Genomic DNA, 22,389 nt, shown 5'->3' on the forward strand with positions numbered 1-22,389 from the left:
TGTGGCGTATTGCATTAGCATCGAATAGGCCCCGCGATATGCAACTTTTCAGGGAAGCTAGGAACCAATATACATACACAGGCAGTTAAGAAAGCAAAGGCTAGCTTTTTTAAACAGAAATTTGCATCCTGTAGCACAAACTCCAAAAGGTTTTGGGACACTAAAGTCCATGGAGAATAAGAGCACCTCCTCCCAGCTGCCCACTGCACTGAGGCTAGGAAACTGTCACCAGCGATAAATCCACGATAATTGAGAATTTTAATAAGCATTTTTCTACGGCTGGCCATGCTTTCCACCTGGCTACCCCTACCCCGGTCAACAGCCCTGCACCCCCCACAGCAACTTGCCCAAGCCTCCCCCATTTCTCCTTCAACCAAATCCAGATAGCTGATGTTCTGAAAGAGCTGCAAAATTTGGAACCCTACAATTCAGCCGGGCTAGACAATCTGGACCCTCTCTTTCTAAAATTATTTGCTGAAATTGTTGCAACCCCTATTACTAGCCTGTTCAACCACTCTTTCGTATCGTCTGAGCTCCCCAAAGATTGGAAAGCTGCAGCGGTCATCCCCCTCTTCAAAGGGGGAGACACTCCAGACCCAAACCCCTACAGACCTATATATATCCTACCCTGCCTTTCTAAGGAGTTCAGAGTGTCAAATCGGAAGGGCCTGTTGTCCGGACCTCTGGCAGTCTCTATGGGGGTGCCACGGGGTTCAATTCTCGGGCCGACTCTTTTCTCTGTATACATCAATGTCGCTCTTGCTGCTGGTGATTCTCTGATCTAGCTCTACGCAGACGACACCATTCTGTATACTTCTGGCCCTTCTTTTGACACTGTGTTAACTAACTTCCACACGAGCTTCAATGCCATACAACTCTCCTTCCGTGGCCTCCAATTGCCCTTAATTGCAAGTAAAACTAAATGCATGCTCTTCAACCAATCGCTGCCGCACCTGCCCGCCCGATGGTTCTGACATAGAATATGTGGACGATTACAAATACCTAGGTGTCTGGTTAGACTGTAAACTCTACTTGCAGACTCACATTAACCATCTCCAATCCAAAATGAAATCTAGAATCAGCTTCCTATTTCGCAACAAAGCGTCCTTCACTCATGCTGCCAAACATACCCTCGTAAAACTGACTATCCTGCCGATCCTTGACTTCGGCGATGTCATTGACAAAATAGCCTCCAACACTACTCAACAAATTGGATGCAGTCTATCACAGGGCCATCCGTTTTGTCACCAAAGCCCCATATACTACCCACCACTGCGACCTGTATGCTCTCGTTGGCTGGCCCTCGCTTCACATCCGTTGCCAAACCCACTGGCTCCAGGTCATCTATAGGGCTTTGCTAGGTAAAGCCCCGCCTTATCTCAGCTCTCTGGTCACCATAGCAGCACCGACCCATAGCACGCGCTCCAGCAGGTATATTTCACTGGTCACCCCCAAAGCCAATTCCTCCTTTGGCCGCCTTTCCTTCCAGTTCTCTGCTGCCAATGACCGGAACGAATTGCAAAAATCACTGAAGCTGGAGATTCATATCTCCCTCACTAACTTTAAGCACCAGCTGTCAGAGCAGATCACAGATCACTGCACCTGTACATAGCCCAGCTGTAAATAGCCCATCCAACTACCTCATCCCCAAACTTATTTATTTATTATTTTTTGCTCCTTTGCACCCCAGTATCTCTACTTGCACATTCATATTCTGCAGATCTATCACTCCATTGTTTAATTGCTAAATTGTATTTATTTCGCCGCTATGGCCTATTTATTTCCTTACCTCCCTTATCTTACCTCATTTGCAAACACTGTATATAGACTTTTTCGGTTGTGTTATTGACTGTATGTTTGTTAATTCCATGTGTAACTCTGTGTTTGTGTCACACTGCTTTGCTTTATCTTGGCCAGGTCGCAGTTGTAAATGAGAACTTGTTCTCAACTGGCCTACCTGGTTAAATAAATAAAAAAATTATAATAAAAAAGTTCAACATGTGCATAACACATGTTGTAGGCATAATGTTCTTGATTGAAACAAAACAAAATACTTGCAAACGTCACTTATATTTGACTAAATATAGCTTAATATTGTATTAGAGCGTTGGGCCAGTAACCGAAAGGTTGCTGGATCGAATCCCTGGGCTGAAAATCTGTAGTTCTGCCCCTGAGCAAGGTGTTAACCCTCTGTTCCCAGGGCGCCGAAGACGTGGATGTCAATTAAGGCAGCCCCACCCACCTCTCTGATTCAGAGGGGTTGAGCTAAATGCAGAATACACATTTCAGTTGAAGGCATTCAGTTCTACAACTGACTAGGTATCCCCCTTTCCCTTTATATATTTTTTTTTATATTATACGAGGGAACTTTATTGTGAAGGCTGAAGGAATTTACCCGGAAATGATACATACTCTGCGGTCCCCTTACAGTTGCCAACATTACACAAAAAGGAGCTGGAATCTGATGTCATACAACGGATTGCACAGTAAACACGCGTGAATATGCAGAGCGCAAACTTTAATTAGGTAGCCTATTTGCACAATATATAAATCTTTGGATTATGCAATAAAATAACCTGCGGAGAACAATTATATATCACCGGATTGAATGCCTGAGCGAATTCAGAGTGGGACCAGAGAAAGAGGGGAGCTTCTCATACACTTTTAGCCGGAGGACTGCGGCTGGAAAGAGGTAAATGGATTTTGCAATAGGCGCAGCCAATGCCTTCGCAGTACAGCGTTAAGAGCAAAAAAAGAGCCCACCATAACTCAAGTATGATGGTGCTTATAGCTGGAAATGTAAAATTGCAGTGGTATAGCCAATGCATTTTCATTCTCACTAAATTAATTCATCTATGTTATTTCTACCAAGAGAAATATACCCACATTTTGTGTGGCCTCAAATATTAAGTTTGGGTTCCAAAAAAAGAGTCTTCTCATATAAAAAATACTGCCAAATGGGATTAGGGACATTTTCTCTAATTTAATAGCATATTGATGTAGGGCCCCCTTGAGTAGGCTAGGTGACCTAAACAAATATCTGAACTGGTTGCAGAGAGAATACCTTGCCACTTTGAATGTCAATAGAATTTGGATTAATAAGAAAAAGTGTGTGTGGTCACTACTGTAACTCGATTCAACTTGTCAACAGGACCAGAAAATGACTACACATATATATATATATATATATATATATATATATATATATATATATATATATATATATATTAAACATTGGTGAGCAATTCTTTAAATGTTTTAAATAAATGTATCCAACAACTAGAAATCTTGTGTAATGCTCCAGGCCATGTGAAAGTTGTGTGTGACACACGGGGTTGGATTCAATCAAACCTGTCATCATGTTCATGTACTAGGCTTTTTCAATGACTGTACTGTGCCATAACATTCATGCTCTCTCCCAAAACTGGAAGCATCTATGTTGAAAAGAATCTACAGTGCCTTCACAAAGTATTCACACCCCCTTGACTTGTCCACATTTTGTTGTGTGACAGTCGGAGTTTAAAATGGATTAATTTGAGATTGTGTGTCACTGGCCTATGCACAATACCCCATAATGTCAGGGGAATTATGTTTTTAGACATTTTTACAAATTAATAAAAAATGAAAAGCTGAAATGTCTTGAGTCAGCAGTAAAAATGTTTTGCATGGACTCACTCTGTGTGTGATAATAGTGGTTATCATGATTTGTGAATGATTACCTCACCTCTGTACCCCACACATACAATTAATTGTAAGGACCCTCAGTTGAGCAGTGAATTTCAAACACAGATTCAACCACAAAGAACAGGGAGATTTTCCAATGCCTTGCAAAGTGCACGTAATGGTAGAGGGGTAATAATAAAAAAGCAAACATTAAATATCCTTTTGAGCATGGTGAAGTTTTTATTTAAACTTTGGATAGTGTATCAATACACCCAGTCACTACAAAGATGCAGGTGTCCTTCCTAACTCAGCTGCTGGAGAGGAACGAAACCATGAGGCCTGTGATAGAAAACTGAGGATGGTTCAACATTACTCCACAATATTAACCTAAATGAAAGAGTGGAAAAAAGGAAGCCTCTACAGAATAGAAATTTTCAAAAACATGCATCCTGTTTGCAATAAAGTAAAACTGCCAAATATGTGGAAAATAACTTAACTTTATGTCCTGAATAGAAAGTGTTATGTTTTGGGCAAATCCAACACATCAGGGAGTACCACTCTTCATATTTTCAAGCATGGTGTTGGCTGCATCATGTTATGGGTATGCTTGTCATCGGCAAGGAATAGGAGTTTTTTAGGATATAAAAATAAATAACGGAATAGAGCTAAGCTCAACCAGGTTTTCCTCTAGGATTTTGCCTAGGTCTGCTTTCCACCAGACACTGTGAGACAAATTCACATATCAGCAGTACAATAACCTAAAACACAAGGCCAAATATACACTGGTGGTTTACTAAGACGACATTGAATGTTCCTGAGTGGCCTAGTTACAGATTTGACATAAATCGGCTTGAAAATCTATGGCAAGACTTGAAAATGGCTGTCTAGCAATGATCAACAACCAACTTGACAGAACTTGAAGAATATTGTACAATTGAGGTTTGCAAAGCTCTAAGAGAAAGACTAAATTGTAATCGCTGCCAAAGGTGGTTCTACAAAGTATCGACTCTGCTGTGAATACTTACATAAATGTTTTATATTTCATTTTCAATGCATTTGCAAAAATGTCTAAACATGTTTTCACTTTGTCATTCTGGGGTATTGTGTGTAGATGGGTGAAAAAACAACAATTTAATCAATTTTGAACTCAGTTTGTAACACAACAAAATGTGGAATAAGTCAAGGGGTGTGAATACTTTCTGGAGACACTGTAGATGCCTTTCTTTCTTTGACCCCTAATATTCTGAACCTATTTTATAGATCTATTGAGTCTGTCAATTCTTATTTACAATGACGGCCTACCCCGGACGACGCTGGGCCAATTGACTCAGGGGTGTGAATACTTATGTAAATGAGATATTCCTGTATTTAATTTTCAATGAATTTGCAAACATAATAGTGTAGAAGGTGAGGGGGAAAAATCTATTTAATCCATTTTGAATTCAGGCTGTATCACATCAAAGTGTGGAATAAGTCAATTGGTATGAATACGTCTGAAGGCACCTATTTTATGTGACAGTGGTGAAAAACATAAGCATAAGTGCTGCTTGTTTGAATTGAACCTTCCGTCTCATTTCTTTGTTTGATGTGGCAGTTCTGTTTTCTGCTGACTGTTTGTCTAACCAGTTGGAGTCTGAGTCCCTATTGAGCTTCTTGCCAAGGACATTTAGAGTAGCACTTTACTACATGGTACATAAGTTACCAGGTATTTACTGAAAAGTTACAGGGTACAATGGTAATCACACAATGCAATAACCAATTAATTGTTTGTTTCTTTGGGATTCATTTGAACAGGTACCACTAGGCACCAATAGATACCATGCCATGTTACCAGTTATTTACCAGAAAGTACACATTGACACTACATATATACATACTGGTAATTTCCTATTAAAGCAGTGGAAATAGTAGGCCTATAGTAAAATAAACAACCACTGAAAGTAGAACTACAAGTTGTAAAAGGGACAGCAGAAGTTTCAAAAAAGGCAAAAACTCACATCTTTTCAAATTGTTGCTGTTTGCTCTTACGATTTAAAACAGTCCAGAGGGCCTCCTGAGTGGCACAGTGATCTAAGGCACTGGATCACACAGCATCACACTGCTAGCTGTGCCACTAGAGATTCTGGGTTCGAGTCCAGGCTCTGTCGCAGCCGGCCGCGACCGGGAAACCCATGCGCACAATTGGCCCAGCGTCATTCAGATTAGAGGAGGGTTTGCCCAGCAGGGATGTCCTTGTCCCATCACGCACTAGCGACTCCTGTGGCGGGCCCGGCGCAGTGCACGCTGACACTGTCGCCAGGTGCACGGTGTTTCCTCCGGCACATTGGTGCGGCTGGCTTCCGGGTTATGTGAGAATTGTGTCAAGAAGCAGTTTGGTTGGGTTGTGTTTCGGAGGACGCACGGCTCTCGACCTTTGCCTCTCCCGAGTCCGTACGGGAGTGGCAGCGATGAGACAAGATGGTAACTACCAGTTGGATATCACGAAATTGAGGAGAAAAAGGAGTAAAAGTCAATAAAATAAATAAATATAAAATGTCATAAAATACCCCAATATATTTTGGTTTGGTTATTTTGTCCTTCAAGTGAACAACCACCTACTGGATGATTTTACATGGTATGACAATGTGCAATCAAACAGACAATCCACTGAACTCAAGCAGACTACTGTAAGTGCCAACACGTGTTTGTACTGTCACTGACAAACTTCCATGCACTTTTCTCCTCCCATCAATACACTGTCCGTGTATGGGGCTGTGTTAGTCGTGAATTTACATTGTGTAATGGTTCAAAGCTCTTTTAGGATTGATACTAATCTGTGAGGTAAAGGACTGTGAAACTGCATGTAGCACAGCCGGTGAACAACACAAACACGGGTTTTATGGAATCCCTGTTAGTGGTGACACCTGATGAGTGGCATCACGGGAAATGAGTCATTGTTGGTGTTATACAGGTGGATTTGCTGAATGTTATCAGCAGTGATTAAATATTCCAGTTTGCCAATAAAATACTGGGAAGAGGTGAACGGAGGCATACAGTACCGCTGGAATGAAACAACACTAGAAAACGTCCTTTGCTAAACCTAAAAGAGCAGACCAGCTTTGGGGATGAAGTACTTTTTATACTGTGTCTTTTAGCTAAAACACATTTTAATTATCAGAGGGTCCAACATCTTTGAGGGATTACCAGGGTTGTACAGTGGGTGGGGCAGAAATAGTTGTTTTCAGGCAGCTTCAGACATCAAGAGAGACCAGGATTTACTCCCCTGCACTGTAGGCCTCCTCTTCCCCCTGTGGGGAGACCTGAGCATGTTTCTCCAGAGTCGTGGATCTTATTTCATTGCTAGAGTATATACACTGGGCTGTAATTACAGGTGGCCTACCAGGACCCACATTTGGAATTAAAGTTCATCCTTGAAATAAACCAAAGGAATGAGGACTACTTTTTAACAACATACATGGAAAATGTGACAAAAACACATTTACTTGAAGTACAGTGCAGATGCAAAGTACCAAACATTGCATCTGCACTGTTCTTCAAGTAAATGTGTTTTTGTAAAATGTTCAGTGCAAATTGTTAAAAGTAGTGTATAGAAATGTTATGTTTTGTTTAACTTTGCAATCATTGGTTTTTGTTTGGCATACATTTTAAAGTGAAAATTGCACATGGGCTAAAACTCCTCTCTGTCGAGCATAGCTGGGGGGGTTTTGGAAGGTTGCACATGGGCTAAAACTCCTCTCTGTCGAGCATAGCTGGGGGGGGGGGTTTGGAAGGTTGCACATGGGCTAAAACTCCTCTCTGTCGAGCATAGCTGGGGGGGTTTTGGAAGGTTGCACATGGGCTAAAACTCCTCTCTGTCGAGCATAGCTGGGGGGGGGGGTTTGGAAGGTTGCACATGGGCTAAAACTCCTCTCTGTCGAGCATAGCTGGGGGGGTTTTGGAAGGTTGCACATGGGCTAAAACTCCTCTCTGTCGAGCATAGCTGGGGGGGGTTTGGAAGGTTGCACATGGGCTAAAACTCCTCTCTGTCGAGCCTAGCTGGGGGGGGTTTGGAAGGTTGCACATGGGCTAAAACTCCTCTCTGTCGAGCATAGCTGGGGGGGGTTTGGAAGGTTGCACATGTTTAGGGCTCATTGTTTTTGGATAAAAGGTAAAGTGTACACACTCCATATAGCAACTAATTATTAGCTAAGCTAGTTATTATTTCAACTAGTGTGTCTTGAGGGTCTACACACCAGGTCTTAATTAGTCTGTGAAAGGCCAAGGTGGAAAACCTGGCATATACTGCGGTCCTCTAGCCGGACAGGAGTTGTGTACCCCTGCCTCTCACCCATGCATGGAATCTCTGATCTAGATGCTGTTATACTTGAAATCCTCCTCATACAATAAGCTCACAATAGTGGCCTAGGACAGTGTTTCCCAAACTCTGTCCTGGAGCCCTCTGGGTGCACGTTTTGTTTTTTGACCTAGCACTACACAGCTGATTCAAATTGTTAGCGAGATTCACAAGTGTCTGTAAGGTCCCTCAGTCATGCAGTGAATTTCAAACACAGATTCAATCACAAAGACCAGGGAGGCTTTCCGATAGCTTGCAAAAGTGTTGAATGCGTTCCACAGAGACGGTGGCCCATGTTGACTCCAATGCTTCCCACAGTTGTGTCAAGTTGGCTGGAAGTCCTTTTGGGTGGTGGACCATTCTTGATACACACTGGAAACTGTTGCGTGTGAAAAACCCAGCAGCGTTGCAGTTCTTGACACACTCAAACCAGTGTGCCTTGCCCATTCACCCTCTGAATGGCACACATACACAATCCATGTCTCAATTGTCTCAAGGCTTAAAAATCCTTCTTTAACCTTTCTCCTCCTTCATCTACAGGGATTGAAGTGGATTTATCAAGTGACATCAATAAGGGATCATATCTTTCACCTGGATTCACCTGGTCAGTCTATGTAATGGAAAGAGCAGGTGTTCCTAATGTTTCGTACACTCCGTTAAATATTGAGTGCCTTGGTACACCAGTTACTGAAAGGACTATTGAGAACCCAGATGAACTTGTGAAAACACATGACAGATTGCACGCTGTGGCTTGTTTACTACTACTTGGCTTTCTCCATCCCCTGTTGTCAACATAAGCTCCTCTTCTTACAGGGTTAACAGCTTATTGCTCTCCCCAAGCTGCTTACGTTCAGCCTTTTGAGGCTCCACATTTTCTCACTAGGAGCGATGCAGTGGAAGATGATTAGGTGCGCCATCCTGAGTGATGGGATATTAAGCATGTGACCAACAGAGTGAGCTGATTTAGCCATGTGTCTTAGTTCACTATTCCTATTCGTTAAGGTTGGCCTTAGAACTGGAAAAGACGGCTGTGCATTTATAAATAAAAAAACCCCGTTATGAACCAAACATGCAGATTCAAACATCTATTTTGTTTTTACGCTGGTATTGTCATCAGTAGTGGAAGATATGGTTTTGATAATGTCTGCCGACTACAGTAGACCACCAGACTGTTGTATAAGTAGCAGCATCAGTTGAAGGCACATTTTGTGTTTTAATTTGAAGATACTTCATATCGTGTCCTATTGAACTACCCCTGGCCTCCTGAAATTGAGATTCATTCGAAGCTGCAGTCTTTTCCTTCAATTACTCCATGAGGCACTAATCCTGCAACCCCTGCCCCCCTTCAGAGCAGACTAAGTTAGATCTTGACAGCCAGACTTGGTCATGCGGGACTCTACCATGTGTCTCTTCTTTTGTATTGAACCCTTCCAAAACACAAGGTTCTAAGCATGTACTGAACCTTTCCAAAACACAAGGTTCTAAGCATGTACTGAACCTTTCCAAAACACAAGGTTCTAAGCATGTACTGAACCTTTCCAAAACACAAGGTTCTAAGCATGTACTGAACCTTTCCAAAACACAAGGTTCTAAGCATGTGCTTTGGTTATAATTTGAGGCATATCTTCCAATATTCAGGTAAAGTCATCTAGTAAATCTGGCAAAGCAAGACTAGCCAGTACCCTGTCAGTCCAACTACGCAACACTTGAGTGAGCTCATTCACGCATCCTGTGATCTTTCAAGAAAAGGCCTACTGGGGAAGGTCATTTATTTTTGGAACTCTTAAAGCCTATATAATGGAATTGATTTGAAAGTTAATCTTGTTCAACTATAGATTAACAGCCAAGTGCTAGAATTTTTCTAGGAGCAGCATTTGCTCAGTCATTTCCAGCACTGAATGAGATCAAGAAATAGATTCTCGCTGTGCCCAGTGAGTCACCACAACGGCACAGTAAATTATTGCCTCATTAACCTCACTCGGTGACTTTAAATGTACATCTCTGAACTGAGTGTAAGGCTACCAGTCTACTACTAATAATAACCTCCCCTGATTCTAACAAAACTGACATCTCTCTGTGTGGCAAAGTGCATATTGTTTCCTTTTTTTTCTCTTCTCACTATGAATTCTTGCCTGCCTTCATTATAAACTGAACCTCTTTAAACTCTGATGATCGTGAGGCATTTGGAAATACTGATCAGACTAGCTGATTCGGTCCAAAGGAGCTGAATTCCTTTCTCCCTTCCTCCATCGCTCTTAAAGGGCACCAGAGAGACCAAAACTGTCTGTTTGGTGACTGACTAAGCTGAAGCTCCCTGTTATATAAGTAAAAACAAAATTCCCTGCTTGTGCTGCTGGAAAGGTAAGTCTAGGCTCAAGTTTCAGGTATTGTGAGTAAGAAATGTCAGTCACGTGTTGTAACAAGTGTTGAAAACCCCCAGTTTTTGAGAAATTTTGTGAAATCTCTGTGATATAATTCCAGGCAAGACCATCTTAGGAACTCCTCTGCAGAGAGTGGGACAAGTCTGTGGTCCTCCTGCTGAGGAGCTTACCTGTGCAAATCTCACCTGTTGAATATGGCATGTCTTGTGAAGAATGCAACGGTTGGGGATGGAGATATTTGACAAATGACTGATGATGCCGACTGCCAATCAGCAATACTATCCATTTTATTTCCAGTACAGCACCCTAACATCAATTGTCTGTTTAGGCCTTCTTCTTGCTATGGTGGAATGAGTCAGGCATTTTACATGTTTTAATTCCAAAACATCTTTGCTTCAAAATGAAATATCACTTTATCCAAGGGATATGTTGAGGTAAAATCTTGACATTTCCATTTTTTCACACTTGAAAGACTAGCCGCCCACTTTGACATTTCTATTAGCTGTTTCAAAGGACAGAGTTCCCTTGGCTTGGTTTCTGAAGCATGAAGGCATCGTCACCATACCAACAATTAGTATAAAATACAGGCAAAAAATGTCAGCACAATTAGGCTGATAAACTCTCTGCAATGGAGAGCTTGTAAATCTAGAATCCTTAGTTGCTACATCCATTTTTTTACTTTTTCCACATTTTGTTGTGTTACAGCCTGAATTTTAAATTTATTAAATTGAGATTTTGTGTCACTGGCCTACATATAATGGTAAAGTTATTAATTACACTTTGGATGGTGTATAAATACACCCAGTCACTACAAAGATACAGGCGTCCTTCCTAACTCACTTGCTGGAGAGGAAGGAAACCGCTCAGGGATTTCACCATGAGGCCAATGGATACCTTAATACAGCTACATAGTTTAATGAGTGTGATCAGAAAAAACTGAGGATGGATCAAAACATTGTATTTACTCCACAGTCAGTAGTGGTGTGTGGGTCAAACATTGTATTTACTCCACAGTCAGTAGTGGTGTGTGGGTCAAACATTGTATTTACTCCACAGTCAGTAGTGGTGTGTGGGTCAAACATTGTATTTACTCCACAGTCAGTAGTGGTGTGTGGGTCAAACATTGTATTTACTCCACAGTCAGTAGTGGTGTGTGGGTCAAACATTTTTTTTAACTAGGCAAGTCAGTTAAGAACAAATTCTTATTTTCAATGACGGCCTAGGAACAGTGGGTTAACTGCCTTGTTCAGGGGAAGAACAACAGAGTTTTACCTTGTCAACTCGGGGATTCGGTCTTGCAACCTTTCGGTTACTAGTCCAACGCTCTAACCACTAGGCTACCTGCCGCCCCAAATCACTGGGGAAGCCAATAATTATGTTGTTTGCTTTTTAACCTGTTCGGCCTATATCACGGTCGCAAGGCATATGAACTAAGGCCCAGACAATAAAAAGACACAGGGGTAGAATAAATTAAACCACACCTTTGTTTCATCATCAAACCGGGAACTGGTGAAGTCCACAAAGCCAATTGCATGTAAAAAACTGATGCATGGTCAAGCAAGTTGTTTCCAAAATTTTCAGACTACTTTAACAACTATTGATTTAGAACCACGGAGAGTTACCGCAAGTCCCAAAGAAAACACTATTCCAGCCTCCACTATTCTAGCACCATTTCAACTTCAACATTTCAACATCATCAAATCACCTTTGCTTAGTCTAATACAGTGACAACTAAAAGATACTAAAAACTATTTAGTCCAATCAACATAAGATAAATATGATGTGGTTGTCCATGGTTCAGATTTTTTGTGTGTGTGTGCAAGCATTCAAGTAGAGAAACGCCAATGCCATCCTGTCTATGGCTCTGTCATACAGTACATGCTTTTATTTTTTGTTGTCCTATGCTACCTTGCTTAAATGCTTGCTCGCTAGCCTAACTTCCTTTCATGGGCAATGTTAGCTTGTTAACATTAGCCTTCTACATCTAGCTTCATATTGAACTTCCATCCTCAGTCCAGGGGCACAATGTATACATTTATGGTTGGATCAGAATCGCCATTATAATCATTGGCCAGTATGGAGAATTAAGTAAAGCCACAAGTCCAAATTCCTACCTCCATCCATGTGTTATTTTCCTAAATTAGCCAAGATGCAACAATTCAAGTTGTTTTTGTCAATGATGAAATTCTCTCGATGTGATACTCTTTCACATAGAACCCTTTTCCACCCTCTGTGGAACCCAAAAGGGTTCTACCTGGAACAAACATGGTTATACCTGGACCCAAAAGGGATTCTTCAAAGGGTTCTCCTATGGGGACAGCCGAAGAACACTTTTTTGGTTCTAGATAGCACCTTTTTTTCTAAGAGTGTAGGCGTGAAGTCAAATCCAAACACTTTTTTTTAGTGCGCCAGGACCATTTCATATTTGAGCTCACTCAGTTTAACGCTGATTGGCTATTATGCTCAACGCTGATTGGCTATTATTTTATAATTTTTTTCTATCAAGGGAGGCCAAATGCTCGCAGGCTTCCCTTGCATTCAACGCTATGGGCAGCAACAATGTCATACTATTTTTGACCAGACAGATTGCCTACACATACACAGGCAGAGGGGGTGCTGTTTCGCTTGCTCTGATCCTCTCTCTGGTGAGATACATTCAGCCTCTGGCGAATTGTAGGAAAGGTATGAAATAGAGACAAAATATACTTTCTTTTATGGTTTTTTCTAGGTACATTTTTGGGGGAATCCTGACTTCCCTTGGCATCCATGAATACATGCCACTGTCCACAATACTAACTTAATTGACATTGAAAAGAAGGAAATATTCCAAAACATGCGTCCTGTTTGGAAAAAATGCAGTAAATGTATACTGCAATTAACTATATGTCCTGAATACAAAGTGTTATGCTTGGGGCAAATCCAATACAACACATTACTGAGTACCACTCTGTCAAGCATAGTGGTGGCTGCATCATGTTATGGGTTGCTTGTAATCGTTAAGGACTGCAATTAACTATATGTCCTGAATGCAAAGTGTTATGTTTGGGGCAAATCCAGTGGTCAGTCCTTGCATCATTAACTCTATGAATTTGAGAGTGGTTACATTTGTCCAGGCCCATCCCTCAGCTTTTTACCAAAACCGAGGCGGTGTGTCAATTTATTGTTTCAACTGCAAATTCTAGCTTTAAGAGGGCTCTGTTCAGCCCCTTACAAAAAAATACTCACACCACGACCCCACCAAGCCAGCCCAGGCATCATTAACATGGCTTCTGGTTTTATTGTCTGTTGCTGTGGCTGTGTTTTTGTCTATGATTCTGCAAATGTGTCTGTGATGTAGGCCAGAGTCTCTGTGTGTGTGTGTGTGTGTGTGTGTGTGTGTGTGTGTGTGTGTGTGTGTGTGTGTGTGTGTGTGTGTGTGTGTGTGTGTGTGGTGTGTGTGTGGTGTGTGTGTGAGTATGTAACTGTGACGGTCATCAATTGCTGACGTGGAGTAAAAATGCTGAATGATGTCATTGTGTTCAATGTCATCTGCTGCAACACTTTTCCTCTCCTGTATTGTTTAAAAAATATATATATTACCCAGACAAAACCTGCACTGAGGAACTCTCTTACCTCTAGCTTTGATAGAGTTTATGCTTATCCACAGTCAAGTCCACTCCACTCTGACCATATTGTAGAAAGAACGTGAAGTGACAAAAAAACATGGATTATTTCCTAATTGCCAGTGAATGTTTGTTCTTTCCCAGGGCTGAGCCAACCAATCCGGTCAGTGTTGTTGGGTCCTTACAAATCTAGGGGCCAGTTGCCATGGCGAGATATTGTTTTCATCCAGTCATGCCAGCACTGCCCATGTGGGCGGTCCACTCGTCAGCATGCTTCTTTGTTTGTGTACCACTTGTTAGAACAACCCCCCTCCTCTGTGAACACATCCTTGGATCCTTTAAAGTTCTCTCCGTAGTGCATTGGTCTATCACTCAGGTTCATCTTTGGTTTTACCAGTGGAAAATCTGGAATAAATCTGTATTTTATCAACTGTACTTTTAATGGATTAGTATAGTATTTGGATTTCCTATTTACTAAAGAAATAACTCAACTTAATAACAGGCAACATCATGATATCAAAGAGCAATTTATTATTTGGCTCAACCACAGCAACTTCTATTCTCACATTTTCTCTCCTGCGAAGCTTTGCAAAACTGCCAACCTTTCACTCTTCTGTGAGCTTACTGTGCAGTAGAGTCCTTCCCCTCCCCCTGTCTTCGAGGCATGGAGAGAATGCAGGTTGAATAGAGGGCCAGCCTAAAGGGAACCCTAAGTTTAGCTCCAGGTTTTCAGTGGAAGCCAGACGGCCACCCTTCCTGGGTAAACAGTAGATACTGTAGCCCCTCAGCTGTCAGGGAAAGCAGGCTTCAGCCATGTGCTCGGACCCTGAGCAGGGAACCACCAAAGACCAAGGAGACCTGCCATCTTTAGGTCATCATGCTTCACAATCTCTTGCCTAAACTGGCACCATGATTTAGTTATAGTCAAGGTAGGTCTGTACTGAAGAAAAGTCCAGATTTCCCACTCCTGACTGAAAGGGAATTTGGTACCACCAGAATTGAGGTATTAAGGAAAACGCACTATCAGATGTTTTATGCATGTAGCTATACTAATTTGTCTGTGAAGCATTCAAACACTGCAAGTAGGCTAAATGACGCTCAAGGGCTCAAGTTTCTCTTGCCAATTCTGAGGCTGTGCTTGCATCTGGTTGCCTAATTCCTAAGTGATAATCTTACGATGGAGGGGCGAATGACTTCAGCACAAATATTCTCATAGATGTGCCCATACCATGTCCTGTTGGTAATTAGGAACACACAATATTGTGTGTATGTGGTCTTTGTTAGTTCAACTAGGGTCAAAACTATGATTGAGTGTCAATTTGCATTAAGACAGTAACAGTAGTACTGTATTTGATTAGCAATGTTGTGTCATCCATTACAGCCTATTTTCCACATTGATGATAATTGATTATGTATTTCATTGTTTAATAACATCTATTAAGGCATTAGGCATCCAAATTTACATCAATATTTTGATGAAAGACAGGTGTTTTCTACAAAGCCAATTTGAAGAGTTTTCTGAGTCGGATGACATTTATACATGATCCACCAAAGAACCATGACTGTTGATATTCACCCCAAACAAATACTTTGGCATTGAAGAAATAACTTTGATCTAAGTGCTAATTCATACATTTTGTAGTCCCTGTGTATGGGTGCTGATGTCAGATGTGAGTGTGAGCCTCACATGATGAAGTAACAGGCAAAATTACCAAAGGGGACCAAAATTTGCACCCAGAGGGGGCCCTAGGACCGAGTTTGAAAAACCCTGCTCTCGTGTCTTATTACTTTGTCATATTCCTCTCCTATTACTGCTACAGTCAATATTGTCAGCCAGCCAATTCCATAGAATCAGAGCATATAAAAAAATATATATATACACCACCAGTCAAAAGTTTGGACACCAACTCATTCAAGGGTTTTTCTTTATTGTACTATTTTCTACATTGTAGAATAGTAGTGAAGACATCAAAACTGTGAAATAACAGACTACAGACTGTCAGCTTTAATTCGAGAGCCTTTGAATCCATATCGGGTGAACCATTTAGAAATGACAGCACTTTTTGTATGTAGTCCCATTTTAGGGGAGCAAAAGTATTGTGACAAATTCACTTTTGTGTATTAAAGTAGTAGAAGTTAAGTATTTGCACACAATGACTCCATCAAACTTGTGACTCTACACATTTGTTGGACACATTTGCTCTTTGTTTAGCATTTAAAAACAAAACAACATTTTTTGGGAGCATGCCCCGGAGAGTCCTGGAGAGCCCTGGGGATTCTGCAGTAACTGTCTACAGTTACAAATCACTCTGCCAGTTCCCAGTGCAACACAACACGACTAGCTCAGTCAGGGCAGGCCTCAGTAACCAGAGGCGTCTCGGAGGGATACCCGTGGCAGGATGGTGTCAAACCAGAGGGAACGTGACAGGGAATTGTTGTGTTGCTGGCAGCAGGTGTGATGAAGATGCTTAAAGAGGCAAGGGAGCTGTTGCCGTCTCATGTGTCATTAGGGAGTTAAGGATCAGAAAGTGGATAATGGGACGAAACGGGAAAACGGATGGCCGTTCCGAGAGAGGGATAAAAAATGACGCTTAAACTCCGGGCATCTGTGTTTCCCTGGCCCGGGAGGCTGGCGGTTCAGATCTGCACTGTTGCGTCTGCCTGATGCCTTGCCAGGTCTGTAATGAGTGCCTTTCAGCTAAGGTGATTGTGTCAGCAGTTTAAAGGGTTCCTCATGCAAGCGACCAGAGAAAGCTTTCCCGTAGGCATTACCAAATAGAACCGCCATCGTCAGATAGGGCCTTCGAGACAGACCGACAGACACTGCATTAAACCCATTATTCCAATGATTAAATGTGAAACCAGAAACTGCAACTGAACTTCTGCTGAAGTTTCTCCTTCGTCCTTGGTAGTAGCTACAGAGGGACTCCTAAACTAGCTTTAAAGTGCATGTAGTGCAGCAACAGATTCCCAATTGTTGAGAGTGTGCGGTTTTGATTTATAAGCTTTTTTTCTATTCATGTAACCCCCATCGGTTTGGAAACTCAATGCTCTGATTCTATGGGATTGGCTGGCTGCCAATATTGACTGTAGCAGTAATGGGAGAGGACATGACAAATAATACACTAGAGCAGGGTTTCTCAAACTTGGTCCTGGGGCCCAACCCTGGGTGCATGTTTTGGTTTTGGCCCCAGCACTACACAGCTGATTCAATAACAACTCATCATCAAGCTTTGATTATTTGAAGCAGCTGTGAAGTGCAAGTGTAAAAATTAAAACGTGCACCCAGGTGGAGGGGGCCCCAGGACCAAGTTTGGGAAACCCTGCACCAGAGTAGGTGTGTTATTGTGATTATTGGCACAGCTGCAATGTGGTCAAAGATACGAAGCGATGTTGAGTGGTTTAATTCGCATCAATGAACTGGCATCTTCTTTGCTGTCGCATCTCAGTTGTAGTCACCAAGAAAGTTGCAATTTCCCAGAACCTCTGATTTATACATTTTTAAGCTTACTGAGCAAGATGGGTAATTTAGCATTGTTTGTGAGTGTCTGTATTTCAGTTTTTGTGTGTGTGCATTTTGGAATACAGTGAACTCACAGCTATATAGTAAACCCAGCATTTGACAGACTCTGTTCTATAGAATGCTGGAGAGATCCTGTGTAGCGCCCCCTTGTGTGGATGAGGAATGACGACGCCCCTTCGATGAGAGCCATGGAGCTGAAAGTGTGGGTGGATGGAGTGCAGCGGATCGTATGTGGCGTCACAGAGCTCACCACATGCCAGGAGGTGGTCATCGCCCTAGCCCAGGCCATTGGTGAGTCAATCCATCCTGCAATATTGTCCAAAACTCAACAAAAAATATATAATTAAAGAGAGATCAAGGGATAAATTGAAAATAAGATTCAACTAAAGTGAACTACTGTACCCCTTTAAGCCTTACCACACTTCGTGTGAGAATGGATCCTTTTGCAGGACACACATCCACAGTGCATGCAGCATATTTGACAGTCCGTTTCTGAGAGATGCTAAAGATGGTGGAGTGCACCAAGATGAGAGTTGACTGGGAGTGAACGGAGATTGTGAGAATCAAGATGCGAGATGACTGGGAGTTGATCACGAGATTCTGAGAATCAAGATGAACTGTTTTGGGATGATTCGTAGATGTCATTGAGATGCTCGCTGAGGAGAAGAGAGAACTACATGATGACTGTAATGATTCTCATAATGATACCGCATTTATGTATGAGAAGCTATTACCCCAGCCCACATGTAGAGGCAACAAAATACGTTTGAAAGAAGCTGTCTGTTCCCACTGCTTCTAGGGAGAAATAGCTGTAGAACCAGCATGGAGCCACTTTTAAAGGTTCACCTCTTTTGCATTATGGAGATGTATTGAACAGTCTGTGAGTATGGCTCAGCCCGACAATACCCTGCTTTCAGTTCATACTGTTTTCATTTCATACTGCTGTCATTTCATACTGCTGTCAGTTCATCCTGCCGTCATTTAATTTCAAGAGCTGCAAAATCTGGACCCCTACAAATCAGCTGGGCTAGACAATCTGGACCCTCTCTTTCTAAAATTATCCCCCGCAATTATGGCAACCCCTATTACTAGCCTGTTCAACCTCTCTTTCGTATCATCTGAGATCCCTAAAGATTGGAAAGCTGCCGCGGTCACCCCCCTCATCAATGGGGGAGAGACTCTATACCCAAACTGCTATAGACCTATATCTATCCTACCCTGCCTTTCTAAGGTCTTCGAAAGCCAAGTTAACAAACAGATCACCGACCATTTCGAATCCCACCGTACCTTCTCCGCTATGCAATCTGGTTTCCAAGCTGGTCATGGGTGCACCTCAGCCACACTCAAGGTCCTAAACGATATCATAACCGCCATCGATAAAAGACAATATTGTGCAGCTGTCTTCATCGACCTGGCCAAGGCTTTCGACTCTGTCAATCACTGCATTCAGCAGACTCAACAGCCTTGGTTCCTCAAATGACTGCCTCGCCTGGTTCACCAACTACTTCTCAGATAGAGTTCAGTGTGTCAAATCCGAGGGCCTGTTGTCCGGACCTCTGGCATTCTCTATGGGGGTACCACGGGGTTCAATTCTCGGGTCGACTCTTTTCTCTGTATACATCAATGATGTCGCTCTTGCTGCTGGTGATTCTCTGATCCACCTCTACGCAGACAACACTATTCTGTATACATCTGGCACCTCTTTGGACACTGTGTTAAACCTCCAGACGAGCTTCAATGCCATACAACACTCCTTCCGTGGCCTCCAACTGTTCTTAAATGCAAGTAAAACTAAATGCATGCTCTTCAACCGATCACTGCCTGCACCCGCCCGCCTGTCTAGCATCACTACTCTAGATGGTTCTGACTTAGAATAAGTGGACAACTACAGATACCTAGACTACAGATACAGTCTGGTTAGACTGTAAACTCTCCTTCCAGACTCCTTCCAGACTCACATTAAGCATCTCCAATCCAAAATGAAATCTATAATCGGCTTCCTATTTCGCAACAAAGCATCCTTCACTCATGCTGCCAAACATACCCTCGTAAAACTGACTATTCTACCGATCCTTGACTTCGGCGATGTCATTTACAAAATAGCCTCCAACACTCTACTCAGCAAACTGGATGTAGTCTATCACAGTGCCATCCGTTTTGTCACCAAAGCCTCATATACTACCCACCACTGCGACCTGGATGCTCTCGTTGGCTGGCCCTCGCTTCATATTCGTTGCCAAACCCGCTGGCTCCAGGTCATCTATAAGTCCTTGCTAGGTAAATCCCCGCCTTATCTCAGCTCACTGGTCACCATAGCAGCACCCACCCATAGCAGGCGCTCCAGCAGGTATATTTCACTGGTCATCCCCAAGGCCAACTCCTACTTTGGCCGCCTTTCCTTCCAGTTCTCTGCTGCCAATAATTGGAACGAATTGCAAAAATCACTGAAGCTGGAGTCTATCTCCCTCACTAACTTTTAAGCATCAGCTGTCAGAGCAGCTTACCGATCATTGGATCTGTACACAGCCCATCTATAAATAGCCCACCCAACTACCCATCCCCATATTGTGATTTGTGTTTTCTCCTTTGGACCACAGTATCTCTACTTGAACATTCATCTTCTGCACATTTATCACTCCAGTGTTTCATTGCCTAATATTAATTATTTCACCACTATGGCCTAATTATTGCCTTACCTCCCTAATCTTACTACATTTGCACATACTGTATATAGATTTTTTTTATATTGTGTTATTGTTTGTACGTTTGTTTATCCCATGTGTAACTCTGTTTGTGTCGCATTGTTTTGCTTTGTCTTGGCCAGGTCACAGTTGTAAATGAGAACTTGTTCTCAACTGGCCTACCTGTTTAAATAAAGGTGAAATATATATATTTTTAAATACTGCTGTCATTTCATACTGTTTTCAGTTCATACTGGCACAGTTTTGCACTTGCACTTTGCACTGCTTAGAACCAAAATTCTGTGGAGATGTCATGGTTTATATAGGTCATTTGCTTTTAGAGAAAATACTTGGACGTCCTAGAGGTAGCATATAAGGGTTAAATGAATCCATTGGATTTGTACATGCTATTCCATTGTGATCCATGCACAGATACATGATTGTAGGACTAACAGCTAAATGCTGTGTCTTTTCATCAACAGTACAGGAGTTATGGTCCAAGGCCTCTTTTGTATGTGTTCAGGCTTTTGTCTGGTCCAGGGTACTTTGATGTGAAAGGCCTTCAGCCAGATTCAGCTGTAGTGACAACTGTGTTCCTTTCATAGGGGTTCTGCTGTTGAGAGGGGAAAGACTGTGGCTTGTGCTCTTATCTGCCGCAGAACACACACACACAGATTTGGGTCTGTAGGAATTTTATTGAACCTTACTCCAACCCTAGTATGAATGGGAACTGAACAACTGCTCCTATATTTGAATAGAGAAATCCCTGTTCTTCCTAGAAAAAACAACCCATTACTCTGAAAACTCTGCACAGTGCACACCCACTAAACTGTGTCTCAAAGTAAGTGGGGTAATTGTGAATGGTTCTTCCATAGAGTTTCCCTGTTCTTAGCAGAGTTAAAGAGTTCAGATTAGGGTTGGTACTGTGTTTCTGAATGCAGGAGGGGATAACAATGACAAAGTCAATGGTAGATGATCTCTAATCTGCTGCTACTGCAGAGTGTAGTCTAGCTACTGGTCTGTATGTAACTGGTCACCGGCTGGTATGTGGCAAGAAATAGCAAACAGCATTGCCGTGTGACTACTGTACATTGGTCATCTAAGCCCAGTTACTTAGTAAAGCTCCAATTAATGAATCTGATCAAATCATTATTTCACTCTTTTGCAGGGCGTACTGGCAGGTACACGTTGATCGAGAGATGGCGGGAGACGGAACGCCACCTGGCACCGCATGAGAACCCTGTGGTGTCCCTCAACATGTGGGGCCAGTATGCCAGCGACGTGCAGTTGGTTCTCCAGCGCACCGGCCCCTCCCTCAGTGAACGTCCCAACTCCGACGGCACATCCCGTGTGCCCGAGCGCGGCCTCTACCGCCAGAGCCTGCCTCCTTTGGCCAAGCTGCGCCCGTCGGCCAATGACCGCTCACTCAAGCGTCGGGAGCCCAAACGTAAGTCCCTCACCTTCACGGCTGGGGTCAAGGGCTTGAGGGATATTTTTGGGAAGGGCAGAGATGCCGAGGCCAAGCAGCAGCAGAGAGCACTGAACCAGGGCAGGGGGGTGGTGTCTGTGCCCCTCAGTCCAGCCCGGGAGCTGGTGCGCTTGGTCCAGCTGCAGAAGGACAAGCTCCAGCTACTGGAGAGCCGGTTGCAGGGCTGTGAGGCGGAGCTACATGGCTGGGAAAGCGCTGATGGTGGTGTGTGCTTCGAGGGTCAGGAGGGCGTCGGCATGCTGGAGGAGGAGCTGGCGCGTCTGGAGCAGCAGCTGCGGAGGAACGAGGTGGAGATGTCCGAGGAGGAGTTCTGGCAGAACAAGCTGCAGATCGAGCAGGAGAGCGAGCGGCAGCTGAGGGAGCAGTTCCAGGAGCTGATTGGACGGGTGCGGGAGTGCGAAGCCCGGCTGGGGGAGTACCTAACTCGTATCCAGGGCATGGAGGCTGACCTAGAACAGGAGACTGAGCAGAGCAGGCAGGTGGACGAGGAGGAGGCCCGGGCCCAGCTGGGGAAGGTCAGGGCGGAGCTGGAGCAGCAGGTTCAACACAGAGTGCAGCTGGAGAGCAGCTGCAGGGCTGTGGACCGCTCACTGGGACAGTCCAGCAAGAAACTACAGGTGAGCTTTGGTAGAAGGAAAAATGTATAGGAAAACAGTGATTGTACATACACAAATTCTGCAAAATAGGGTTGAAAACAACATTTATCATTGATTGGAA

At 43.0% G+C, this 22,389-nt stretch overlaps 1 protein-coding gene across 2 annotated transcripts in view; it reads left to right on the forward strand.

Moving 5' to 3' along the window:
* Positions 1-2,394: 2,394 nt before the first annotated feature.
* Positions 2,395-22,389, forward strand: part of LOC129838893 (ras association domain-containing protein 8-like) — a 32,734-nt gene continuing 12,739 nt past the window's right edge. Inside the window, exons 1-3 of one of the 2 annotated variants that reach the window (XM_055906147.1) lie at positions 2,395-2,692; positions 17,606-17,793; positions 21,352-22,289. In XM_055906147.1, the coding sequence (XP_055762122.1) occupies positions 17,658-17,793; positions 21,352-22,289 (1,074 nt within the window). In that variant the 5' untranslated portion in view covers positions 2,395-2,692; positions 17,606-17,657. The remainder of the gene's footprint in view (positions 2,693-17,605; positions 17,794-21,351; positions 22,290-22,389) is intronic. The other variant, XM_055906148.1, reaches the window with a different exon arrangement.

Source organism: Salvelinus fontinalis, chromosome 39, assembly GCF_029448725.1.
Source record: "Salvelinus fontinalis isolate EN_2023a chromosome 39, ASM2944872v1, whole genome shotgun sequence".
Classification (NCBI taxonomy): domain Eukaryota; kingdom Metazoa; phylum Chordata; class Actinopteri; order Salmoniformes; family Salmonidae; genus Salvelinus; species Salvelinus fontinalis.